This window comes from Tarenaya hassleriana, unplaced genomic scaffold (genome assembly GCF_000463585.1).
Source record: "Tarenaya hassleriana unplaced genomic scaffold, ASM46358v1 Cleome16, whole genome shotgun sequence".
Classification (NCBI taxonomy): domain Eukaryota; kingdom Viridiplantae; phylum Streptophyta; class Magnoliopsida; order Brassicales; family Cleomaceae; genus Tarenaya; species Tarenaya hassleriana.
The window spans coordinates 2534626-2562460 of NW_010965019.1; the positions used below are offsets into that span (position 1 = coordinate 2534626).

Consider the following 27835-nt stretch of genomic DNA (forward strand, 5'->3'; position numbering starts at 1 on the left):
AACAAGTCAGCAATCAAAGGTATAGGGTATTTGTTCTTAACCGTTACCTTGTTTAGTGCTCGGTAGTCGATGCACATGCGCAGCGAGCCGTCCTTCTTCTTTTGGAAGAGAACGGGAGCACCGTAAGGGGCCTTTGAGGGCTGAATGTAGCCAGCGTCCAGTAGGTCCTCAAGTTGCTTCTTGAGCTCGGCTAGTTCGGGTGGAGCCATCCGATAGGGGGCCATGGCTGGTGGTTTGGTCCCGGGGATGAGCTCGATCTCGTGGTCGATTCCACGTCTCGGGGGAAGCTTTCTAGGAAGCTCCGAGGGCATGACATCTGCATAATCATCAAGAACTACACGTACCTCTCTTGGAATAGGAGTTTGGTCCGAGGAGCTCGAGTCATTGAGTTCTCGGACTGTTGCCAAGTAACACTCCGAGTTCTTGACGCCTCTTTTGAATTGCATGGCCGAGATAGAGGGTAGGTTTGTAGGTGCCTCCCGGAGTTGAACCACAATCGGTTTCTCCCTGTCAAAGATCACAAGAGAGGAAGTAGCCTTGGGTATGAAGGTACTTACCGAGCGGAAGAATGTGAGTCCAAGGACGAGCTTGAAATCGTCCATTGGGAGGACTGTGAAGTCTGTCTTCCCTATCCAGTCTCCTATTCACTTCCGGTGACTGGCCGTAGCAATGGATTCCGATTCAAGGAGGAGAGAGTTCCCAGCCCCGCCATTCCCTTCTACTCGAAGCTTGAGTCTCTTGGCTTCACCTACATCCAAAAAGTTATGGGATGCTCCTGTATCGAACATTGCGGGAACGATCTTACCGTAAACCTCGATGTCCGCATAGAGTAGGCCTTGTCTTGGGGCCTCGGATGACTTGTCCTTCTCGGATTGAGAAGGTTTTGAGAGGGCCCAAAGCGTAGCATGGATCCGACACTCGCTTGGTCTTTGTCCATGACCTTGCCTTTGCCTTTCTCCTTCACTTTGTCGGGTTGAGTCTCCATGGCATTGACCTTGGCTCTCTTTGGGCATTCTCGGACCCAATGTGGGCCACCGCATAAGTAGCAGGGGTTAGGAGGCTTGGAACGATCCTTGTTTTGTCTGGACCCGTGGTTTGGCTTGTTAGATCTCGGCTGGTCCCTGTTGTCTCGGTTTGGATGCGAGGGTCGAGGCCTATTCCCATCTTTGGGCCGAGGTTGTTGGTTGGGACGATTGGAGTAGTCCGGCAAGCCTTCCACAATGGTTATTGCTTCGTCCAAGGTCTGAGCATTCCTCATGTTTACCTCAAGACGAGCAAACTCTTTTAGTCCATCCTTGAAATGGAACAAAGCATCTCGGTCAGACAAGTCATTAAGTTCAAGATGTAAAATAGAGAATTCACGAATGTAATCCGAGATACTCCCTGTTTGACGAAGTCTTCGGAACCTTGTCCGAGTCTCGTCGATTGCGTTAGTGAAGACGAAGTGGCGTCTCAACTCGGCCTTGAATTGGGCCCAAGTCTCCACTCGTCGTTCACCTCGTTCTTGATCAGCCAACACGCGTCTCCACCATAGGAGAGCTAGATCTCGAAAATACGTGGGAGCGTGTGTGATCCGGGATAGGTCATCTCTAACTCCATACGAGTTAAAGTACTGCTCTATCGCAAAGAGAAAAGACTCCACCGCTTGTGCGTTCCGGGTCCCATTGAAAGGGGGTGGTTCGGAAGCCTTGAGGATGGGATGGTGAGGTGCTTGGACAGGGCCTGCTTGAGCGGTGTTCCTATGTGTCCTGCACTTGAGTTTCAACTCATTAATCAAATTACGTAAGTCGGTTACCTCACGCTCGTGCGTTTCTTGCACAAGCCGGAATCTGTCTTCGGTCATGTCTCGTTCTATCCGGTGTTGGCGGGCCAAGTCCTCAAGCATCTCCTTGGTGTTCCCACCTATGGCGGAGATCTCTTGTTCCAGGTCATCCACACGTCCGTCCAGATCTTCAACAGGCCGTAGACGTTCATCGAGGTTCTCAAGCGAAAGGGCTGCCTGAGGGGCGTCCGCGGTTGCGTGCGCTAAGGCCTGGGCACGGGATCTCGTCATGCGGGGCTCCTCAGCCCCCCGGTCCCTCGGACTGGGAGCAGAGGCAGTGACGTCGGTGTTGGCATTAGTCCCGTTGCGTGCCATCTTTCTTCTCGGATCTCTCGGTAGAGTGCGGAAGCGGTTAAGGATCGAGACCTAGTTCGTTTGAAAGCGAATCAGGCTCTGATACCACAATGTCACAGGCCTAGAACTGAGCTAGGATGGTCCGTGCGGCAGTCGAGCAAAGGGGAAGAGAAGGGAAGCCTTGGACGTGCTGTGGACGTGCTAGGGTTCCAAGGAACTCGACTAAGCCTTCTCGGAACCAAGGGGGTCCGAGATATTGCGGGCAGTTGGACTTAGGATGCTGGAGAGGTCCGAGAGATTAAGGGCAAGAAAGGCCGGCGGTACGGCCTGGAGTTTTATTAATAATATTGGGGAAAAACACAAAGGAGCGTGGCCTTGGTACAAGGAGGGACAACCACCGTGGTTTGTAAGCCGGCGGCGAGTTGGCCCGAAGAAGGAGCAAGGCGGCGCTGCAAGAAAAGTTTTCGGGACTTAGGTTTCGATTTGGGGATTGAGAGATACCTCCCTTTTCGGCCAGCCAGCTATATTTATTAAGGTTTGTCTTAATAACCGAAAAGGAAAGTTAACATTTCCCTTCCCATATCTTTCCTATAATCCGTACTTGCCTTATGCGAAAATAGAAAAGACTAGAACCTTCCTAATATTACAAGACCTACCTAAATGGGCCTTGGACCAAGATAAAACCATAAGGAAGGCCCACGGACACGTCCAGGAACTGGTCATGGACCATGGCCGCGGCCCTTGGTAGTTCTTGGCCTTTGGCAGTCTTCGATCTTGGTCTGGGCATGGACGCGAGTTGGGCCGACGTGGAGGCAAGCAGGGAAGGTCCAGGAGTCGAGGTCAGGTGGTCCGAGGAGCGTCCAGGGTCGGTGGCCCGAGATGGCCGAAGCAGAGTTTCTCGGACGCGTGCGGCAGAGTCTCTCGGCTGGGACGAGGTTTCTCGGGCTGTGCGGACTTCTCTGGACGTGTGCGATAGCGAAGCTCGGACAGGTCCGTGTTCTTCCGGGTTGGTGCGGAGTTTCCCGGGCGTGTGCGATAGCGACTCTCGAGCTGGTGCGAGCTTTCTCGGACAGGTGCGGACATCCTCGTTCACTCGATCAGCCGTGAGTGTACCTACACGAACGGATGAACACAAAAAGAAAAGAAAAAGTCTAAGGGTGAAAAATTACCCATTTTTCCTGACACTACCCACTATAAAATTAATACTAATCTAATTGAATGATCTTGTATGTAATAAAGAATTTTACAAATAACTCATAACTTTAAAAATTGATATGGGACCCTTTTAATTTGGGGTCGTGTATGGGTACACGTATATAACAAAATTGGTAAATCGAATAATCTAAAAATCTAAACAAAAATGTTTTTTATTTTGTCTGTTATTTATATGAGAAAAAAAGAACATGTATTAATGGGGTTTGGATACTTATCCCAAAGAAGAAAAACAATGTGCATGTCCGTGAGTGGTTAGTATAATAGGCCCTACTACGTAGAGGATATGCACTTATACACTCGCTTGGGTAAACAAAAAAAACCTAATCGATCTAAAAAAACAAAGAGACTGAAGATCAACAATCACCAGCAGTATCATTCTTCAAAAGTTTTATCATCTTTTCTCAGCTCATTTTCTTGGAAAATAAGGAATCAGATTGTTTTTTGACGAAAAATAAAAGGGAAGAAGAAGACGAACTCACACAATGTTCAATTCCTTTTTCTTCTTCTTGAACTTCTTCATTCCTTTTTCCCCCCGCCATTGTTCTTATCATTGTCACTCTCATTGCCATTGCCATTGTCGTTGTTGCTGTCATCGATGGTTAATGTAATGGAGCTCTGAGACGTGTTACTCGACAAACCTATTTGTATATTAATGGAGTCATAGGCCCCATTTATGCAATAAAAAAAATAATTTCTTTATTAATTTTATAAAATCTTACATAAAATTGCATAATGTTCCCACCGGATTTCTCTCGTTTCAAGATGAGAATCTGATAAATATGTACCCGAAAATCTTCAACTTCCGAATTCGAATCTGAGATGTGGTTTCTTCATATATACGGGTGGAGATTGATCTCGAAGCTTCTCATCAACGATCCGGAGAAACGTATCTCGATTCCAGTGTTCATGCGAACTTCGTGGTTCCGCAATAATTTTTTTTTTGGTTTAATCGGCAAGAACTTATCTACCCCAATCTCTTTCAAAATGGGGACCAATATTTTCGCAGAGCAACAACAATGAAGAATGAGATAAAACCACAAAGAAGCAGTGGCGTGGAGTTCAAGGAGAAGTCTTACTCGTACATATAGTGTAATAATAATCATGGCTTAGTGGGATTGTGGGATAACGAATAGTGTGATCGTTTTTTATTTTTAGATGGGAATGAATAATAATTATGATTTAGTGGGCTTATGAATAATGTTACCGTTTTTTATTTTCATTGACGGTAATGAATAATGATTAATGAGAGAGTTACTAATTTTATTTTTTAAACTAAAACAAATTAAGCAAAATGCCATGTCCTGACCAAAACTATTTAAACCTTATTATTTATATATAAGATTGAGATGAAGTTTTTAATTGTTTTAATTTTAATTATAATATTATATATTAACATTTTTCTTTTTTATGTAATTTTTTACTTAGTGTATACGTAATTATCATAACATAATGATATGCCAATATATATACATATAAAATGTTGTGTACGTGAGGATTTTAAATTAATTTTATTTAATAAAGATAAATAAATTATATATAATTAGTGAGAATTTTAAATAAAAAAATTGCCATGTAAATGATGATGTGGAGGATGATAAATTTAAAAACCTGCCATGTGGATGATGATGTGGATCCTAGGTGGCTTCACCATATGCCTTTAAACTTCTTTATTAATATATATAGATTTCGAATTATATTATAGGAGTAAAAACTTAAACCGTGTCAAGAGAATTTATTGTCCCACTAATTACTATATTTATTATTTAGATATTGATTAGCGGTTATTATATGTAAGGAACATCGTCCGGTTTTAGTGGGCAGTGCCACTACGAAGGCACTATCGGCGGGGGGGGGGGGAGCCATATCGACGGCGAAGGGAGCATAGTGACGGTGGAGTAGAGCCGTCGTTATTCAAGGTTTTTTGTTAAAAGTGTTTCAAGGTTTTATTCTTTTTTTCAATGGTTGATTCTTTGATGATTCATCAGAGAATATCTTTTTCTTTCCCTCTAAATTATCCATAAAAAAGTTTGTATAATTATTTCGACATGCCTTGCGTATTTTTCAATGTCGACGGTCGTAGTGCAAAAAATTCAGGATATATATGCATACATATTATATATATATATATACTTATATACATTAAAAGTGTATATATGTATATATATAAATATAGAGTCAATCATCGAAACCCTAAACAAATTCGTCACAAAGATCAACCCAACCAGATCAATAGACGATTTGGTCAAGAATCTTTATGGCTTAATTGCAATGTTCACCAACACCGACACAGAACCAAAATCCTTCGCCAGTTCTTATTATCAGATGATAAATAAGGAAAAGATTCAAAAGAGGAGGAAAAATGATGAAGAGGAAGATTCAAAAGAGTACCTTTACACTTCCGGTGACTGGCCGTAGCAATGGATTCCGATTCAAGGAGGAGAGAGGGGAATGGAGACGGAGAAACATGGGAGTGAGACTAATTTTTAGTTTAGTTTTTTTTTTCTCGGCAATTTTTTTTTTTTGATAAAATTCTTCTATAGATAAATGATGATACATCGAGTGACAGTGTTTAAGCACAATACATTGGGAACACTAAGGAAATAACCTTAATGGAAGCAATATACTACGTTCAGTAAAACCAAATGAAACAAAACAACAAAAAGATAACTCAGATGTGAGTAAACCATAGTTGCAAGCAAGAGCTTGCGAGTTCCGGATCTTGCGTTCGGATGGAGGCGATGCGTCTTCGGAAGCACGAGTCGATCTCCTTTTTTATGGAAGAAGCATCGATGAAGAGTTGACGATGCAGTCGGTGACTTCTTTCTTTCCATAGAGTGTAGGTCGTTGCTTGCCATGACATGAGCACCGCCCAATGGTGGTGCTTGCCTAGGCGATGAGTAGAGAGATGGCCAAGCACTTCTGACCATGAGAAACCTGGCAAGGTGATCCCCAATCTATTCATAGCCCACCCGAGGATGATCCTTGAGAAAGAACAAGTAAAGAACAAATGTTCCTTCGATTCAGGCTGTGCGTTACAGAGAAGACAAGAGGGGTCGACCATAAGGCCCCAACTGATGAGACGATCTCTTGTGGGACATCTGTCCAAAGTAATTAGCCAAGAGATAAAAGCATGCTTAGGCACATGTGATTTGTACCAAATAGTTTTGGACCAGGCGCAATGGTTGGTCGGAGCAGAAAAGGTCTTCCAGACTTCTTTGGCTACGTATGTTGTCGCTGGTTGGTTGTTCGACATCCATATGTACTCATCGGGGTCGGAGTTGAGCTCGAGGCCGGCTAGGTGGGTAGCGAGAGTTAGCGCCAATTCAGAACGAGGTGGAGCCATGATCCATCCGCCTTGTCGGTAAATATCTGCTACAATAGCCTGCCTCGGAATAGCGAGTTGTGTAGGTCCGGTTACGCCGAAGAGATCTAATAAAGGACCCAGCGGGGTCCAAGGGTTGAACTAGAACTTGGTGGTTCTCCCGTTTCCCACCTTAATCCTGATGAAATCAACAGCCCATGGTCTGAGTTTGAGCATTTTCTTCATAACCCATGAGTGAGCATGTGCTGGTTTTAGAGACCAGAAAGTACCCCTGCGAAGATAATTATGTTTCATCCATGCCACCCAAATTGACCCGTGTTTGAAGAAAAGAAGCCAGATGAGCTTCAGTGTGGATATGTCATTCCACTGAGCTAGATTTCGGAGTCCAAGACCGCCCTCGGATTTTGGAACGGTAACGGTATTCCAAGCAACCTTAGCCCCCTTCGCCGATTCAGGATTGCCTTTCCATAAGAATGCAGAACACATGGAGTTAATACGCTTGATGATTTGCTTGGGTAGTATGAAAACACTTAGCCAATAAGAAGTGATTCCTGCAATAACTGACCGCAACAACTGCAATCTCCCAGCAAAAGATAGGCACTTAACAGACCATGATTCCATTCTGCTTCGTATCTTAGTTATCAACACGTTGCAATCTGCAACAGATAGTTTTCTGGAGCATAGTGGAACACCCAAATAACGAAAAGGTAGTTGTGAGACTCCAATGCCAATCCCAGAACTCATCTCGGCAGCATAATCAGATGAGCAACCCCCGAAATACAATTTAGACTTTTCCTTGTTAATTTTAAGACCTGAAACAGATTCGAAAGAGGTAAGTGTTGCTAGCAAAGAGTCAAGGGAAGTCCGTGTACCATCTGTGAAGACTAGGAGGTCATCGGCAAAAGAAAGATGGGTTATGCGCAATTCTTGACATTTCGGATGGTAGCCAAGATGTCCTTCAGCCGCACTTCTGTCAATCATTGCAGCAAGAGTATTCATACCAAGCACAAATAGGTAGGGAGAGAGGGGACATCCTTGTCGGAGTCCTCTAGTACCGGTGAAAAAACCATGTAAACCACCATTGATGCTGAGGGAAAAATGAGGTGTAGTGACACAGGCTAGAATTGGTTCGATAATCTGATCGGGTAGTCCAAGTGAGTGGAGAACAAAGCTAAGAAAGTCCCATTCCATAGAATCAAATGCCTTAGCAATGTCGAGTTTGATGATGGCTCTCTTGGATATGTCGCGTTTGTGGTAATCCTTTGCTATTTCCGCAGCCAAAAGACAATTTTCGGCTATTGTACGACCTGAAACGAATGCTGACTAATTCTGTGGTGTCACTGCATTGACAACCTCTTTGAGTCGTCGAGCGAGCACCTTCGCAGCCACTTTGTATAAGGTGTTACAGCAGGAGATCGGACGAAAGTCCTCCAGTCTTTCAGCTCCCCGCACTTTCGGTATCAGCACTAATGAAGTGGCACTTACAGACTTGGCCATAATCCCTGAGTTCAGGAAGTGAAGGACAGAATCAGTGAACTATTCCCCTAAGATACTCCAAGACTTCTTATAAAATTCCACTGTGAAGCCATCCGGTCCCGGACTTTTATTTGAGGCCATAGAGAACAACGTCGTTTTAATTTCCTCAGAGGAAAAAGGTTTTGATGCCGCTCAGATGACGGTCTCCGCAGCCAGTGGTATCAATGAGGAGATCTCCTGCAACTCAGCTCTTGTCCTGGCAGATCGAGGAGGTCCTAGGATCCTTTTGTAGTAATTGACAGCTTCTAGCACGATCTCACTAGCTTTATCCAGTCTCTGACCATTTGAGCCTACAATCGACCTGATGGAATTTTGACCTCGTCGTATCATCATCGATCTGAAAAAGTATTGTGAATTCTGATCACCACATCTCAACCAGTGAATCCGTGATTTCTGCTTAAGGAATTGCTCTTCAATTGCTTTCAATTTGGTCCAGCGATTAAGACAAGTCTGCTCCGATATAAAGGTTGCTGCCGACGGGACTTGGAGAGCATTGACCTGCGCAGAAAGTAAATCAGAAAGTGAGTTAGCCACTCTCTTTTGTATGTCACTGTAATTTTCTCGACAGAGTGTTTTTATGGGATTTTTTTGCAACCTCTGCTTCCGATGAAAAGACGCGAGACTTGAGCTCCTTGGCCCCGACACTGCCCATGAGCTCTCAAGTATTGGTAGGAAGGATGGGTGATCGGCAATGAAGTTGAAAAATTTGAAAGGCTTGGATATAAGAGGTCGTTGGCTCTTAAGGTGGATGATACAAGGTGAATGGTCTGATGGGTGTGGCGGGAGAAAACCAGCATGGCTATCCGGAAACGTAAGTAACCAGGATTCATTGATTAGTGCCCGGTCAAGTTTTTTGGCTATCGGGTTTTCTACTTGTCGGTTTGTCCAAGTATATATTGGGCCATGAAAGGGTAAATCGAAGGTTGAGGTTGAGAAAAAGAGGTCTTGAAATCTGATCATATTAGGAGTTTGGTGGGTTAGAGTATCGGAGGAGTGTTCACAGGGAAGACAGATTTCATTGAAATCGCCACAGATTAGCCATGGCAATTGGGTAGGAATTGTTCGCCCATGTAAGTCTTCGAGAAGGCTCCATAATTCAGCTCTATCAAAACTGTCATTGGATGCATATATGGCCGTAACATATAATGCTGGTTCTCCCGGGATGTTAAGCAACATCGTGATTGATTGGGCAGATTTATGTACAGTTGTGGTTGTGACAGAATCCTTAGTCAGAAACCAGATTCTACCGGAGCTTTCCTCTGCATAATTAGCAGTGCAATTCCATTGCGTGCCGAACTTTGACAAAATAGGGACCATGTTGGCCTCCTGCACGTGGGTTTCCAAAACCGCACCAAAATACAGCGAAGATGTCTCCAAAAACTTATTTATTGCCGCTTGCTTCCTCGGGTCGTTTAGACCTCTTATGTTCCAAAAAAACTCTGACATAAGGCAAAAGATTAGATGGTGTCTCCCTTATCGGGAGATTGTAAACCGGGCACCGGTAAAGAGGGTAGGGGGAGGTTCGGACAATTGGTTCCAATGGTGCTATCTGTTTGGGCTTGTATATCAGGGGATGGTAAGAGGGATGAAGGGATTGTTTGATGAGGTGGGAGGGGTGATATCTGTGGTGTCAAGTTTGAAGGGCTTGGTTCTTTGGTGACTGGCAGTGTCGTAGTGTGGTTATTAACTGTTTTATGCTCAGAGGTGGAAGTGGCCGATAGAGTCGGTTTCTCCCCTGGACTCGGTTTAGGTAAACTGAGTGGGACAATAATGGATGGGGCTGGTTTAGTGGAACCTTGGGGATCAGAGTTCTTCGGAGCCACGGAGGATTTTGAAACGCCGGGGGCTACGGTTTCCACAGATTGCTGGCGACGAGGGCACGATTCGAGCTTATGCCCAAACTCTGAACAACCAGAGCATTTAGGGGGAGTCCAATGGTATAGTATGTCTATTGTATCCACTGAACCGTCTTCAAGCTCCACTTCTACTTCCTTAGGCAGCGGCTTAGTGAGATTCACGTCAACCTTGACGTCCACGGCTTTAATGCTAGTAATAGGTTTGTAGGCTATCGGGTCTCCTACTGCCCCTGCAATATGACTAATGCCTTCCACGGTGAGAAGGTGGAGAGGGACGTTGGTCATATGAATCCATAACTGGGCTTTACGCAATGACGGTGGTTCCCTCGAATATTCCGGAGACCATTCCAGGACAAAAAACGCATGGGCGCCAATGTACCATAGTTCCTGCTTCAACCCAGATTGTCTAATGTGCGCTGAATGAATCTTCACCAGAATTGCCGATTCACTAATTGTGTGAATTTCTAATTTCCTTTCTTTGCCCCACCGATGGTTAAGGACAGCATATACTTTCGGCATCCGAAGAAGAGTCCCATAGAAGGTGCATACAACATAATCTTGAAAGTGTTTGAGCCCTGCTTCCACTACAGAATTCGGGATTTTCACTCTGGGGTTACCTGACGGTGAGGTAATTGGTTCACTGATGCGGGAGAGCTCATATGTGTCACCCCGCAATCTGCTGGCCCAGGTATTTCCCAGAGTTGCCCGTCGATGAGGCGGGAATCGACGCGGAGGGAGCTGCTCTGTAACAGGAGCAGATTGTTCAACTGGTTGGATAGATTAATGTAAAGATAATGCTGATTTTGTATTCCAAAGATCAAAGAAATACAAAATCCCAGTTCTCACAGAGAGGAGCACCACTCTCAACTTCACACCACTCACAAAATGAAAATCTCGATACCTCAACAATAAAGAAAAAGATAGCTAAATACTTGCCCTAGCCGCAACAACCTGCTGAGCTGGCCCAATGATAATTGCCTGTACATAACGACCTGACATTCTCCCTGCGTGTCCTTGCTCCCCATTGCTCCTAGGTAGTTATTGTTGTCCCACCCATGTCTCCATGGTCCCCACGTGCTGCCCCCTTCTTTGCAGAAACTCCCTCTGTTGCGCTTCCACTTGCCTTGCTCTGCTCTGCTCCCATCTCAGTATTGCATTCCTTCTTCTTCCCCTTGTTCCTGCGGCTGTAGACTCGGAAAGGTTTATCAGTAGCCTGGTCCGCAGAAGAAATTGCAGACTCTCCTTGCACCACGTTGGCTGGAGGGGCCGGAGTAGTGCCAGTAGTAGGTTGAAGCTGCCGGTTTAAGGGAGATAGCGGCAGAGGAGGAAAATCCGTAGAGGGAAAAATTCCAAAATTAGGGTTTTGAGATGTAGGAGATGAGATATGGGGGGTTTTGGAGGAGGTGGGGAATAGCTTGGGTTTGGTGGAGGTGATGAGATAGTTGGGGTAGGGTTACGGCGTTCCCTTAGTCGGGAAGAGGCCCGACGAGAGGGTGGTGGAGAGGTGCTATGTCGTCGTTGGGAGGAGGTGGCCATGTCAGCTAATGACCGATCAGGGGGTTTGCTGGCAGTGGGATGATTTTTCTGCCGACCCATGAGTCGACGGGTTCGGTGTCGGAGAGCCGACACGGGGGGCTCACGGCTCGCGTCTCTTCACGGTAATCTCTCTCTCTCTCTCTCTCGGCAATTTTATTTTAAGGTTTACGATTAATATATTACTTCTTTGTCGATTAATATATTAAGGCAACGGTAAGTTCCCCATTACTATTTTTTTTTATATATCAACTTAATTTTGATTATAATTATGTTTATCATGTCTTTTATCTATTTTTCTTTAGAAATTCTACTTAAAATCCATTGGTATCAATGCTACGGTTCAGAATTAATTGTTAAGGACAATACGTGAAATATTTAAACGGAGAAAATTCTAATTAATGGTTAATTACTTTTCAAATCAACACAAAATTTTCTTATGGGCCACATTTTTTTGTCCTTCCTGAATCCTGAGGGAAATAAAAAACTTTAATTTGTATATCATCGTTTTGCAAAACTAGAAAGCTCGCTACACGCGCCAAAATATTTAAAACTAAAAAAGAAATAATTAGCCAAAAAGTATATAAATACACGATTTGAATAAATACACTGAAAATTTTAAAAATTACAGAAAACAGAAACATGTTATATTATCTTTTAAAAAAATCTAACACATGACTGTTGAGTTACAAAAATAAATCTTGATTTTGAAAATGAGAAACTCAATATAAAGTTGTATACGAGAAAAGCAATATGAAAATAACAAAACATAAGATTCTACTGTTAATTTATCATTGGTAATGATTCTTTGCTCATTATTCTCTTACAGGCATTCTGTGACTGTTAACTCGTCCCACTTCAACGAGAACCAAAACTGGCAACAGAAGGGGATCTCCTTCATCACTTGATGCTAACTTTCCCTTGTCAATTTTTGTGATTAGATTCAGCAGAAAGAAGCTCAAAAAGATCACGACAACTTTCTCGAAAGGTTCTTCAAACCGCTTCCTACACACTTCATTATCACCGTCCCGGTCGATGGATCAGTTTCTATCCCAAACTTAACCCCCAAAAAGTCTCTTATGTTCCTCAATGTCTCGGCGAATGTCTCGAATTCGTGTCGAGACAATGTTCCCACACGAACCTTCGATACATCTTGCGGGCATAGTGCACACAGTATAAACAACAGACCCTGTCACAAAAACCGAGTTTCAGGATAAGAGTTTAACAAAATCACCCGAGCAAAGGGGATTGCGAATCAATGTCATCCACAAGTATGGGAAGAGAATTTTCCAAAAGGGCCGCTCACCCGGTGTGTTGAATCAATAACTCCGCCTTTTTCAATCTCCCGAAGAAGACAGGACGCTGTTTCCTCACCTGTGTACTCTGCAGGCATTCTCTCTTTCTTCTCTGCTTCGAGTTCACCCGTTTCATCTACTCTTCCACAAGAGACCGCGGTATCGGCAGAGATGTAACACCCTGAAGTGGTTTCTGCTACAATTGATATCCCGTAACCGGGGGATCTGCAATATGGGTTAATGATTTCGTAAGCCGGACAGCGAGAAGTCTAGGGGTGTTCTAGGACACATCGTATCCAAATATGTAAGCCTTACTTTCCAGCCTGTGGACCAGCTCTGTGATCAGAGAAGATGTGAACATCGGGAAGAAGGTTGTTAAAGATTCCACGAGCTGCATATCTCATAGAATGTTCAAAGTCGGTGGAAACTTTTGTGGAGAAAGTCACACCTCGTATCCTCTTAACCATTCCTTCATCCATCCACTGGACTGCCTGAGGGGAGGAAAAGAAAACACATAAGATGTCTGATGCACAGAAAAGCGTAAATGAATGTCATAAAAAATGCTCGACACATTCAGCTCACAGTTAGACTCTGAACGTTAGGGACTGTTAAGACAACTTCTCCACCCCCTTCCGGTGCTACCCCACGAGCTTCTATCTTTAGATCCAACCCTTCTGCAGGAACTCCGAAACGCTTTAATATGTGTAACGTGGTAGAACGAAATGTATCGATGCTTGGGTCCCTTGAATCATTTGTAATTCCTGTATAACAAAAATCACCTTACTTGACCATAATATTCTGCATGCCCTAAGCCGTATATCTACTTTGTTTACTCAACAGGAGCTCAAAGAATTCCTAAAATTTCATGAATTGAAGATTTAATGTCTATACACTGCAGTTCACCTCCAAAGTAAAGACAAACCCAAGCGTGGCTTTTGCTCATCGCACCTAAAAACACTGCCTTCCTCCTCTGGGTCTATCCCGACTCTAGATGTTAACATGTTCAAGTCCAAAGTAAACTATTGATGATGATAGACACATGAGAAATAATTCACCTTTGAGTCTTATCGAAAGGGGTTTCTTTCCAAACAGCCCCAACACAAGCAATGGCTCCAAAAAATAGCCGATAGATCGATTCAGCCCACAGTGATGAACCAAGTTCTTCCCTCCCATTATAATCCCAGGTTTGTACTTTAGCTTGGTTCCTGCAAGAGATATTGCAACATATTAACTCCAGAAGCAAATTAACGCTCAAAAGAAGAGGATCCAATATGAAGCCTAGACCCGAATATCTTCTAAAACAATCAACATGCGAATTATCAATCAAATAAACTGAATGTTACAACTGTTGGAGATCTAAAGTTCTAAACTCCAACTACATTGGTCGAATACAAGCACATTCGGGATATAGAAGTTCCACCAGAATCATCTCCAACACTCTAAAATCCATAATTCAAGCCTCGGTCGAGCAATTCAAATTCCATGAAGAAAACAAAATTTCAATAAACCCTAAACTTTGAAACTCCAACCAATCCCTGGCTCTAAGTTATACGAGAACGCGCAGAAGCTAGCGAATTTGTCTTCTATCCGATAGAAAATTTTAAAAACAAAGAAAAGAAGCATAAGAAGAAGCAAGCGAGCTGACCAGTTTCGTTAATCTCGACGACGCAGTCATCGGAAACAATCTCGAAGAGACGAAGAAGAGAAATCTCGTGTGGACGGAGACCGGGAATCATATCATCGGCACGAATCTCTTCGATGATTATCGGAGTCGAAGAAAGCGTCGCCAGAAGCAGCCTTTGCCTCATACTCTGGCTTCCCTTCAACCGCATATACGTCGTCTTCCCCATTCTCTCTCTCTAGGGTTTCTCTAGGGTTTCTGCTTAAACCCTAATCGCCTTTTGTTTTCTTCTCTGCCTCTCTCAAGTACAAAAGAGTGGAAATCGCAAAAAAGAAAAAACAAAAAAAAAAACAGTTAAACCAAAAAAACTCTACTTTTTTTTTTTTACTAATTAAACTCTATACTTGTTGATTGGTGATTCATCTACAAAACTCCAAATTTTTTAAAACTTCGTCGATGTGTCAGTGATATGGCTTCTTAGGATAAAAAAAATTAGGGTAATCGTAGAGAGATAAAAAATTGTTTTAGAAAAAAGGTTAGAAAAACAAAAACAATTTCGAACCCGTCCCGAGACCCGACTGACCGCACCCATTTAACCCGAAGTCCGAAAGCCCAAAGTTTAATGAGCTTATATTTTCTAGGTCCACATCTTTATTATTTCTGGACAGGTTCGGGTAGGATTTTGGATTCTGGACTTAATTGACTTCCTTTAATATATGTGTGTGAGTATAGGAGTGGGTATAATATCCGAAAAAACCGAACCGATCTATTATCCGATCCGTATCCAAATCGAAAATTCGGATATCCGAAATTTACGGATCGGATATAGATATTTATTTTAAAATATTTATTGAATGTGGATCGGATACGGATATCAAATTCGAATTATCCGACATATCCGATCTGATCCGTACTAATTAATAATATTATTAAATATAAAAATTAATTTGTTATAGAGATATAAAATGCTTTATACTTACATGTTTTGTAGGGATATATTCAAGAAATAATTTATATATATTGAGATTTAGAATGTTTAATCTTTTAAATATTACGATTTATTATGTATAATTTTTTAAATTTTAAACTTTCAATATATTTGTATATGATAGTTTATGATTATATTTGTATTTGAATTGATTTAAAATATTTAAATTATGAATAAAATTTATATTAAATAATTTATATAATTTCTTTATATTTGACATTGTTATTTAAATTTGATTAAAAAAAGTTATAATTTTTTTATATTGGATACGGATATTCGCAAATATTCGCGATATTTACGAAAATCCGTAATTTCAGATATCCGTAAATTACAGATCGGATACGGATAATAAAATTGAGTATTTGTGTGGATTAGATACGGATATGGATATCCTAAAAATTATGGATATCCGATCCGTGCTTACCCCTATATGAGTATATAAGTATAACCGTAAAAGTTAAACAAAAAAAAAGCAACTCATTCACGTATTAAAGACATTTAAATGATGACAAAGATAAATAAAATTAACCCATTAAAATTGAGAAACTTGTAAGTTGTTACATAGCTGCAAATTTGTCCCATACGCCGTAAAAACTAATCAATTAAATTTTTTTGATATAAAAAGAAAAATATTAATAGATTATTATTTAAAAAATTCTAAAAATTTATCCGTATAATATAAAAAAATTAACATGCTCACACGTTCTCTTGCAATACATGATAAATTCAATTTGTTTTCAAAGCCATTATTCTATTTAATTACATGAATAAAATAAAAGATAAAACGGATAAGGGTCAAAAAGGGCAAAATAGCAAAAGTATACTTACTTTGCTACAAAAACTTCACTTTGTTACAAAGATTTCAGGTACTGCCCTTCAAAACCCCTAGATTTAAAAAAAAACAAAATGAACAAAAGACATAATTATCCCTTTTAAAAAATAACGTGATAAAGCACAAATCAATATTAAAAGATTTTTTCCACTCTCTTCCACTCACTTAGCCATTTTGAACTATTCTCCCTTTCTCATAATTTCTTAACTCTTCATCTCTTTCTTAACTCTTCATTTTCTCAACTCCTCATCTCTTTCTCAACTCTTCATTTTTCTAACTCTCATTTTATTTCTACACGCAGAAAACAAACGAAATAGTTTTTCCATTGAACACATCTTCATCGATGACTTCATATCTCCTTCGCGATTCGGCCGAAGACAGAACAAATAACAAAAACAGAAGATAAGTTTATTAATAAATGAGATTGGTTCGATGCATGAATTTTCTGTTTTTTTTTTTGTTCGAGTTTTATAAATTTAAAGTGAATCGTGTGGTATTTGATGAAAATAAGATATTTGCATAGCAACACTGTCAAAAAATGTGCAAAAACACATCTCTAATCTCAAATGGATTTTTGGAGTGATAATAGAACATATTGTCAACGAAACAAAGGTATGTCACACTGGTCACACCATTCAAAATTTAACATTGGTCATACAAGTCACACTAGTCACACAAGTCACAGTGGTCACACCGTTCAAAATTTACTCTGGTCACACTGGTCACACTAGTCACACTGGCCACAACGTTCAAAATTTATTATGGTCACACTGGTCATACTGGTCACACCGTTCAAAATTTATTCTGATCACACAGATCACAGTGGTTATACAGGTCACACTAGTCACACTGGTCACATAGATCACACCGTTCAAATTTTAAATTCTGATCATATTGGTCACACCGATCACACGTGTCACACTGATCACATAGGTCACATAACTTAATATTAAACTCTAGTCACACGGTTACACTGGTCATACTGGTCACACTAGACACACCAAAATTTTTTCAAATTCCCAGCAAAAAATTTAATTTTTTTTTGTAATGGAGGGAATTTTTAAAATTTTAAAATATTTAAATTTTTTATAGGAAACGGAAAACTACTATTTTCCCTCTCTCCATTAAATTTTCTGCAGTATTGTATCAAGCTCTTTATTTATGGGTCCCATGTGGGTGGGTATGATGGGAAAAACACAATTATAAGAGTAGTAGTATTTGAAGGTGTTTTTTTCTGTTTTTTTTCAGGGGTATGCATTGAAGTCAATGTAGCAAAGTAGGGGCATTTTTAAAGTTTGCCCGTCTAAAAGACGTCTTCATTAGCATCAGACATATTTATTAGCCCACTACTAAACATATGCAAGTCTCTCATGCCATGGATATTGGTGAAGTGCGCTACTTGAGCGACGACGCGGCTCACATGCTCGAGATGAAAGTCACTCATGTTCAGAACGCTTGCAAAGATCTGATGGTCGCGAACTGGATAGAGCTACATGCCTTGGCAAATGTCTTTCGAGCAACCGAAGCTGTAGAGGAGTTCAGGGATTCTCACTTCCATAAAGGTGGAGATTTATGGCATGCTAAAATATCAACAGACCTTAGAGACTGTTAAAAAATATCGTGATTCTAGAATTTTACAAACTATTTTATTCGATGTTAGACCAAATTATTATTATGTACTAGAATGTTCTTAGAATTAGTATATATATGTGTGGCCTTATAATATTTTGAATAACAAAAATATTTTTTTACCATTGATAATATAGTATCAGAGCTCTAAATCATCTAATCGACATTTTTCTTCCAAACCCTAACACCACATTCCTCGTTCTTCTTCTTTCCTTCGATCATGGCCGTTGAAAACTCATCTTTCAACATTTTCCCATACACCGAAATACAATGTCATTTCCAAACGGAAACATTGCCATATCGTGGAAACCAAACTCACGTTTCTGACTCACTCGTCTATCCCCTCTAAATATTGGATTCTTACTTTTTTTGTACTTTTTATATTTTGTATTTTATTCTTATTTTTTTATTTTTGACAAATGTCAAGTTAACGTAGACAACAAGGCCGTCTCTATGCGGAGTGCAGTTGGAACATTTGCACAGGGCTCTCAAATTTATGAGGCCCCACTTTCTTTTTTTTTAAAAAAATATTTTTTTAATAAAATAAGAAAAACTATTATAACTTAAAAATATTAAATTTTGTTATATTGTAATAATCTTTTATAGCAATTATATTTTTTAGTTCATAATTTTTAATCATTATATATTTTTAAAAATAAAAAAATTAGTATAAAAAAGTATTTTTTAATCAAAAGTTTCATAACAATAAATTTGATTTTAACTTGTATTACTCTTTAAAATAAAACGTAATAATTTATATATATTTATAAAAAATTATTGTAATAAATAATATATTTTTTTCTATAATTTAAAATTTTATCTATTAATTATTATATTTTAAAATTTTAAATATTAATTAGATTAAAAATTATAAAAAATAATAAATATATAATTGAACAAGACCTCTCAAATCTATGAGACGACTCTGGTAGACAACACATGATGATATATTAGTCATATTATCGTGTCAATTTATAAAAATGGGATAAACATGTGTGTAGAATATTATAACAAATTTTAGAATTTAATTTTAATATAATTTATAGTGAAGCTGAAAAATCATATAAAACATTGATACAATTACATAAATTTGTCTTGTAATATATTATTTTCTCTTATTTTTTAATGAAAATTTTAACATATAATATTTGAAAAATTCGGTACCATACAATAACTAAAAACAAACTATTTGACATTAATAATTAAAATATTTGTTTCAATAAAAAAATTGATAAATATATATAACAAAAGGAATAGACCGCGGTTATTTACTAGTGAAATAAAAAAGTCTAAAACCCGTACAAGTAAGGAGCAAGCTTAAGGAGAGGATCAAGCGTACTAACGTGAAACTTCCTCCCGAAAAGAAAACACAAATTCGTAAAATGTCCTTCATAACTACAATTAAACCCGAACCGGATCCGGTCCAATAAACCGACCCGAATATCTCTCCGGACATACGTAACCGGATGGGACCCACCTCTCGACCAATCCACCCACGTCACGCTCCGGTTCGAATTCGTCTCCGGACATACCTGTCGCATTTTTTTTTATATATGATTTTATATCAGTTTTTTTAACCAAGATGAAAGAAAATTCAAAAATATATTTAACTATTAAATTAAATTTAATTATCTATTTAAACAGAAGAAAAATGACATATTTAATATTTTTGAAAAAAACCTAAATAAATAAACGAATTTTAAATTTCCAAAAAAATATAGGAACTAAATTTTTACATCAAAATCTCAATTTTTAAACAGTTTTAAAAAAATCACTATATTACAGTGGTTTTGATAATAGTTTAAAAGTTTAGAGTTTTATTTAATAGCAGGTTTTTAGTATCTTTAAAAATTTGTGATTTAATTTAAATTGTTTTTAACAAATTTATTGAAATTAGAAAGAATTCATATATTTATTTATATATTTTCAATTTAATGTATTTATTCGGATATTTTTATAAATTTGTATTTTAGTATGCCATTTTCCCTTGAATTTGACTTTGACAAGTTTCCCAATACCTTAGTCACCAACGTAGGCAAATAATGCTCGTCCATGTAACACGGAGGCTTACAGTGCTCCTTGAAAACGACGTAGTATCGGCTGTCAGAGACGACGCGCAGGGCGACACTGCGGTGTAGCTCGAACCACTGGTTACCCTTGCGCCAATCAGAGAGCGACACGTATGGGAGCATAGTGGGCCTGTAACGGCCACGGCCCATGGGCCTAGGGTCATCGAAGGAGCCCAAGAAGGAGCGCGTGGAGCGCGTGAGGTAAGAGTAGGTGAAGGTGAAGTTGAAGAGGGGGATGCAGGACTCGGAGAGGAGGACGAACCGGGAGTTCGAGTGGTCGAGGAGCGCGTGCGAGAGAAGCCGACGCTCTGCGTCCATCATCGATGATCTTCCCCATTCCACCGCCTGCAATTTTTTTTTAATATATACTCGAAAAATGTTGAATGATCATAGTGTTTTGATCCAATATGGTAATGGTTAGTATGGAAGCAAAATCCTAAACTTCGGGTATTTGAATATTATATTTTATGATGAGTTATATCCTAAAAAAATAGGAAAAATAGATTTGGATTAATTTAGTACAAAGTTATATATTAGGGGTAGTCAGAATTTCGGGTATCCGGCCGGGTCATGTATTCGGATATTGAATATTCGCTTTACAACGAGATAAAGATCAGGTTTTAATATGTCTAACACACAAAATTCGGGTTTGGATTTGAGTTTATATTTTCAGGTCGGGTAATTATATATCTATGGGTACCCGAATAGTAAAAAATATATTACTTATAAACTATTATAAACAAAAATAGAAAGATGAAAATACGTTTTCAAAGTTACGAAAATGTTATTATACTAATTTTTTTTGGGTTATCTTAACAAAATCACCAAGAGGTAACAATAATATTAATTAATAGAATTGATTATATTATTCAAATAACACTTAAGAGTTTAGATATTTAGGAAAATCGTATAAAAATATAAAAATTTATATAAAAATCCTAGATTAATGTCATCAAATTTGTGGAGTTATATGAGAGGGTCTTTTAAAAAAATTATATTTTTTTAGAAGTGAATACGAATTAGAATTAATTTGAAATTTTATATAAATTCCTGTATTTCCATGAAATTTAAGATCAGCTATCTCCAAAAATAAAAATAGCTTTTTCTTTTTCTTTTTTCTGATTTTTCCATGTTAATTCTTCCAGGTTTTGTTGGCATCAATTAATGTGAAAACCATGCATGCATGAATGAAAACACTGACGGTTAGTAGCAAGGAAGGAAACCCTAACCTGACCAGGTATCCTCGTCTTGTAAAACACAGAGGACTGTGGAGGTTCCTCGTGGAACTCAGGAGAGGTGTGAACATAAATTGAGAAGAACCCTTCATTCCCCTTGAAGAAAATCTCCCACAGTGGAGCCAATGGCAGTCTCCCCCTCGTCAAGAACATGAACGCAACCTTTTCAACCCTCTTCTCCGCGCCATGTGGTGCCATTGACGCCCTCCACATCAGCTCCTCGTCATAATGACCCGGAAGAAGAGGAGGAGACAGAGACAGGTGCCTCCAAGCATTTGTGCTGTTGTAGCAGAGGTTGTAAGAGAGAGAAGGCGGCGGGCAAATGGAGAGGAAGTAGGGTTTGAGGCGGTGGTTGAGGAACATGGAGAGGAGGATGACGAGAGAGGCCAATGAAGAGAAGAAAATGGCGGTGGCTATGATGTGAATGTATCTGAAACTCACTTGCTTCTTCATGCCTATGGCGAGTTCTTTGACCAAAGCTTTCATCTTGTGTTTCTTCATCGTTTCTTCCTTTTTCACCCTTTACAATTCTTGAAGCTTTATGCTTACATATATATAAATATATATATATATTTACATACATGTTTGAGTATGCGTGTATATATATACAAAGAGAGGATATAAAAAGGTCTAAGGAAACGTGTTGAGACAAGTACAGGAGCATGAATGTTGCAGCAGCTCTTTTAAGTTAAAGCTAGAAGAACAAGAAGGCTCATAAACGTGAAACTTAACCAAAATAAAAATATTTTTTGATGGTTACTATAAACTTTAAAAAAAAAAAAAAGACTAGCTAATCCATCATTACATTTATGACCAAAGAAAAAAAAAAGAGATTTGAAGGTTTTTTGGTGATGGTGCTGTGCTACTAAGCTTCTTCCGGGAATACCTTCACGAGGAAATCAATGAAGCGTTTGGAGTAAAGCTCGGGTTCAATGGCGGATATGGTCATTGGATCATACTGCAGAGATTTGCAAGTATGTTCCACTTTCTTCTTCATGTTGTATTCTTGAAGAATATCTATGATTCCCATGTATATTACCACATCGTATACTTCAAACAGCTCTATCCTCGCCGTTTCCTCGTTGTCCTGAAGAAGCTTGTGGTGAGCTTGTGCCGGCATGTTTACTCCAAGCTGTACTCGCAGCCTTCACACAAAAAAAAAGGAACGGTTTAGTAGTACAAGGATAAATGATTTAACATAGTTTTCTACTGCATTTTCTTCTACTGTATTTTCTCTATATCCACGTTGTTGTACTGTAATTATTTACATGATCACGATAATATACCTTTAAACTCTTATAATTCCATGTCGCAAGAACGAGGCAACGGGACAAAAGATCAAGTGAAGAATCATAATCTTGGGAACAACAATTACCGTGCGGTTCCAGGCAAGATAAGATCAACCTCTCTTTCTCCGACGGAAAATGCTCGGAGTGTGCTTCCCCTGATGTGAGGACCGGGAGCAGTATTCACTGAACTAGGTTCATGTGTAACTAGTAGCAGTCCTTTCGGAGGAATGGAGAGTTCTTGAGACGAACCCGCTGAAGAAACAGAAATGGGTTAAGTAAAGAACAAAAAAACCCTCCATTTTACGCCAAAAAAAGAGAAGAAATCAAGAGTTTTTTTGGGCACAGAGCCGGTTTCTCTTTGGCCAGCGATTGTTTTCTCCAAATGCTGAACAGAGGATAACTATTTCAAAACGATGAACCTACCATCCACTGAAGCAATGCTATCTTGATCCGACAATGAATTAGGAGGCTCCAGGATATCATTGAGCTGCTCGGGAGCCCTAAAATGTAATCCCAGTAGAAGGCTGTAATCAATGATTTGCAGAGATTCCAAGAACGAGCAATCCAAATAAATTTGCCTGCGGAAAAGAGGGAAGAAGATATACATTAAGAATGTGCAACTAAAAGCTATTTTTTATGTGCATGTAAGTTCATCAATTATGTCAAATGGGGGCAAGTTTACATGAAAGGCGCATACATAGAAGGAGGACCAAAGAAAGACTAAGCCATGCCAAAATATCAGAAGGAATGACAAATAGGACATGTAGTATTAGAACTCACTTGAAGAGGGCCTCCCTTAGAAGCTTGTCCATATGAAATTCATAAGCAAGATCAAGATCTTTCAAGGTTGTCTTTTCTTCGATTTTGCTCTTATCTGTAAATCTCCCTTGAGTTGAGCCCTTAAGGTCATAACGACGATGAATCTTCAATTCTGTGCAAAACATATTCCCCATGACCACAAAGCGTACCTATCAGAGAAGCACAGAGCTTATCCTAAAAAAGAAAAAGTGAAACCACAAATGGGAATTATACTATTAAGGAACCAGAAAAGTTTCATACCTTTTTGCCCCACTTGAGTTTTATTCTGTGAACTCCAAAAAATTTTGTTATAAGTGTGTTTTCATGGTCCCCTACATGATCATAATACTTAGGCAGCATCCTGAGTAGAACCTAGAAAACAAAAGGATCAGATTATTACAGTGATAGTTATGTCTATCTTTTCTGAGATGCTATCGTTACAAGTTATTAATCTGCGTATAAGACGCTGAACGATATGAAATATACTAAAGAAATATGTATATATTATCAACAGACACAGATAGAGGAGAACATAGACAAGACTCCATTTCTAAGCATTCAGGCTTACAAGCTTTTCCTAAACCACCATTCAATGTCAAATCAATGCAAGGAGAGAAAAAAAAGAGGTGGTTTGGTTTTCGGACCTTCAATTCAGATTTTTTTAACGTCTTTATCACAAATCTATCGTCGTGAGAAAGATAGAAGATACTTCCGCTTTTCCCTGGGGAAGAAATTTCCCTCAAGCCATCATCACCACAAATGGACATCATGTACTCTGCAGCATCTAACTTGAACATCTCCCTCAAATTCCTGCAACGTGCCGTTAAAATACATGTACAACGAATCAATTGAACGAACAGATAATCTTAAATACACCAAGAGTAATAACTGAAGATAAAATCTACAGGTTGAGGTTGACTGAAGATGATGCCCAAAGCATTAGACATGTGGGAACTAAAAGATGTAAGCCACTTCTCTACAGAATTTACTTGACCATGTTACCCAGTTTATTCAGCATTATGGGCTGTTAAGGCTATCGTAAATAGTTATTACCCACAAGTAAAAAATAGCTGAAAAAGTCAACATGATAATATCCTTAAGATAAAAACTTCAGCTGAGGTAATCAAGTGGGATTAAACAGACTGAGAAGTTCAAATCTTTTTCTCTGGCAAATGTCTCTTTAGGTTCTATCATTTAAAGAAGTTCTCAAGTAGACAATCAGTCTCAAAAGTTCACAGGCAGAAATGTATATGTTCTCTGGTGTGATTTAAGCTTAATTTGGTGGCAGCGAGAAAAAAACCCGGTTTACCTGAAAACCATGGGACAGTAATCCTTCCAATAGAAATCAATAGATTTGTGTGGAGGTGTAAACTGGGAACCTTCTCTAGGGAAGAACATCCTGATTCTGGCTCTGTCACCAAAGTCAGAAGCACGGACTTCCCGCCTAGGTACAGGAGTGATTTTGCCAACAGTATACCTGTGAACTTCAAAAGATTTGTCATGTAAGAGCATAATTACAAGATTAGAGAAGTTATGTGGGAAATGCATGAGGCTGTCATGATATGTATCTATACTGATGGTCTCTTTGTGGGTGGGTGAGTGTGTGCATGTATGACTCATTAATCAAGCCATATTGTGCAGAAAAAATAACACAACAGGTTTTAGACTACAAAAAGTTATCTGGAGAATCTGATGAGACATTGAGAAACATTTTCAGCATAAGTAGTTCTGGGTGAAGCTTTACTTTCGTAATCATAAGGTTTCTTGGCATATTTTCCAGCGCTTCCACAGAAGATAAAATGAGTTAGGGTGTCGATTTTGTTTACCTGATACCAAGTTGGAGATTAAGCATGAGATAATAACTCTGTTTGCCCCCCAAAAAGGCCATACAGGTGCTAGTCCCAATTTCTTTCTGATGGCTCGGAGGGTTGGCCTTATGTGACATGTTATCAGAACTTATGACACGTTCTCTAATCAAAACTCCTTGCATGTACTCCCTCTCGTAAACTATACGGTTCTTATCTTGCCCCTCACTTTGACCAGAGTCAGAAGTATGTATGGACTTGTTTGAGGGGCCATGACATACAAAATCTCTAGTTGGATCACAAAGGCTCCAATTTTCATCCAGAAACCTATCTGATAGTCTTCTATGCGAATTCCTCATCGTTCCATTTATAGGGGGGTTTTCAGAAAGACTTCGTGTGATAGTTTTTGAATGCCTTACTTCTTCAACGTTTATTGAAGAACTACGAGAAAGGAGAAAATTCCCGGTGTCATCATAACCAAAAGACTGACACCACTTCTTTAGAGAAGGATGCTTACTTCCGGCAGGATAAAAGATTCCTTTTCCGTCCTTTAGCCCACGTGTCCAGGTTCCAAAATAGAGACCTCCATCAGCAAACTTATAAACCCCGGAGCCATGCCTAGACCCATTCACCCAAAAACCGTCAAAAAGATCACCATTTGCCCACCTCATGACCCCTCTTCCATACATTTTACCCTTTTTCCAATTTCCTATGTACCTATTCCCATTGTTCCAAGAATAACTACCACTTCCGTCTTGTAATCCTTCTTTCCACGAGCCATTGTATATATCTGAGTTAGAATATTCCTTCCTTCCTAACCCATGCCGTACATTCATTCTCCAGGATCCACTATAGACAGATCCATCAGGCGAAGTTAAAGTGCCGAAACCATGAAGGTAGCCTCCAGAGAAATCTCCCTCATATTTCGCCCCCGCTGACCATGTAAGTTTTCCTTTCCCAGAAATTTTTCCTTCTTCCCAAACACCCTCGTATATAGTTCCATCTGTCCACACATAACTTCCCCTCCCGTGAGGAAGTTCTCCTTTAAATTCACCAGAATAGAAATCGCCGTTTGGGAATTCTTTCTCGCCAAACCTGAGAAAAGATAAACTTAAGACAACGGGAAAGGGAAGACAAAATGCAAGAAGATCTATTAACAAGAATACATACCTTCTTGTCTCCATCTCGATCAGCATCTAGAAAGTAAGGTGATTTTCCACGTAGTTTTCATTGGCCTTATTTGTGATGCATTACCAAGTTCAACCAATTTTCTGAACACAACACATACACTAATGCATAAGCTGATAAGTTGATAACCACGGAGGTACAATTATTGCATTCAGAACTCCAAGATTCAATGAAATACACACACAGACAAGTGGATCCACTGGGATTTAAGGGAACAACAGTCCATGCTTCAACTCAAATCATCAAATTCAGTTGCACTTCCTATCTTATCCACTATGCTTCACCCACAAATCCAAATCCATTTCTTATTCCTAAGCTTCATTATTTTTAAAGCAAAGCCAGAAAAATAACTAATCTTCCTGGAACACTTATAAGTTTGTTCATCACAATGGATCTCACCTTTTCTCCGAAAAAAATTGCTAAAATCCGGTTCAAGTAATAGATAATAACAAGTGATTCAAAAATGGGTCTCCATATTTTTCGGGCAACCAAAACCTTATCCACTGTGCCCAAAAATTAAGTGCCCATCATTTGCTCAACCCTGAAGGAAATCATACTACAAAACAGCATGTCAATACCCCTTTTTTCAACCAAATACAAATCCGACTGATGAACTTGCTAGTGAAAAGCTTATATCCAAGTAAAGTATAGATGCGAACACGGAGGAAAAAACAAACATTTGACAAAGTAATACCGAGCAAGAATAAAGAATCTCAAGTTATGGTCTCGGTACAGACAAAACCGGATACGATTCGATCCATACTGAGAACAGAAAACCAGATCAAATAGAAACTAATCCGATAAATAATAGGATTCGAAGAATACCCACTTGGAATCTGCCGAGGAAACGGAAAAGCAAGATATTGAGGAAGAAAAACACAAGCAGGGAAAAGGGGACCGAAAAAGAAGAACCCTAGATTGAGGAAAAGCGGAAATTAGCAGTGGGACGATGAAGGAGACAGCTTTTGTTGCTGGGAAATTCTTCTTGCGCACATGTTCGTTGTTGCCCATGCACGAAGTTCCTTTCAGAAATGTTTTTTTTTCCTCCGAATTCTCGATCAGTTTTTTTTTCCCCATTTTTTTCCACTGTTTTTTCATTTTATTTTTATTTTTTAAAATAGAAACTAATCTGTTAATTAATAATTGATAGTTAAAGTGATATAAAACAATGGAGACTAATGATTTCTTTAATCTGCCTTCAGTTTCTATGTTTTAAATTTTTAACTCTTTGAACTTCGAGGGAGGCTGACAAATTTTAACCAATCGAAGCCGGTCCACTTTGTTTTATTTTTATTTTTTTTAGATATAAAAGCTATATCTAAAAAAATACAGTTATATAAATATATATATATATATATATATATTATAAAACCACATGAATGAATTCCATCCATTTGACAGTCACTGTCATCTTTCTCTTATTGAAACGTCCATTAATTATAGGATCATGCAATTTCGTTGATTTTTTTTTTTATGGGAATTATACTTTTAGATAAGTATCCGTCAAT

General features: G+C 39.3%; 3 protein-coding genes across 5 annotated transcripts; all 3 read right to left on the reverse strand.

Moving 5' to 3' along the window:
* Positions 1 to 12348: 12348 nt before the first annotated feature.
* LOC104809596 (probable RNA 3'-terminal phosphate cyclase-like protein) lies at positions 12349 to 14799 on the reverse strand. Its single transcript, XM_010535629.2, has 6 exons — positions 14519 to 14799; positions 13929 to 14078; positions 13456 to 13634; positions 13189 to 13364; positions 12885 to 13098; positions 12349 to 12767 (listed from the first exon to the last, which is right to left on the reverse strand). Exons 1-6 carry the CDS (start codon positions 14721 to 14723, stop codon positions 12546 to 12548), a joined length of 1146 nt encoding a protein of 381 aa, XP_010533931.1. The 5' UTR covers positions 14724 to 14799; the 3' UTR covers positions 12349 to 12545.
* Positions 14800 to 19135: 4336 nt separating this feature from the next.
* On the reverse strand, positions 19136 to 21768 carry LOC104809597. 2 transcript variants are annotated; one of them, XM_010535631.1, is made up of 4 exons: positions 21242 to 21768; positions 20275 to 20357; positions 19962 to 20142; positions 19136 to 19475 (listed from the first exon to the last, which is right to left on the reverse strand). In XM_010535631.1, the coding sequence occupies exons 1-4, from the start codon at positions 21746 to 21748 to the stop codon at positions 19233 to 19235; spliced, it is 1014 nt and encodes a 337-aa protein (XP_010533933.1). In that variant the 5' UTR covers positions 21749 to 21768; the 3' UTR covers positions 19136 to 19232. The 2 variants fall into 2 exon arrangements, with proteins under 2 accessions (XP_010533933.1, XP_010533932.1); XM_010535630.1 differs by having other exon boundaries at positions 19137 to 19475; positions 19962 to 20357.
* Positions 21769 to 21866: 98 nt separating this feature from the next.
* On the reverse strand, positions 21867 to 27385 carry LOC104809598 (phosphatidylinositol 4-phosphate 5-kinase 7). 2 transcript variants are annotated; one of them, XM_010535632.1, is made up of 10 exons: positions 27157 to 27385; positions 26310 to 26410; positions 25161 to 26234; positions 24644 to 24811; positions 23979 to 24144; positions 23596 to 23706; positions 23317 to 23504; positions 22960 to 23114; positions 22623 to 22788; positions 21867 to 22392 (listed from the first exon to the last, which is right to left on the reverse strand). In XM_010535632.1, the coding sequence occupies exons 2-10, from the start codon at positions 26333 to 26335 to the stop codon at positions 22113 to 22115; spliced, it is 2334 nt and encodes a 777-aa protein (XP_010533934.1). In that variant the 5' UTR covers positions 26336 to 26410; positions 27157 to 27385; the 3' UTR covers positions 21867 to 22112. The 2 variants fall into 2 exon arrangements, with proteins under 2 accessions (XP_010533934.1, XP_010533936.1); XM_010535634.1 differs by having other exon boundaries at positions 27153 to 27385.
* Between the last annotated feature and the right edge of the window lie 450 nt (positions 27386 to 27835).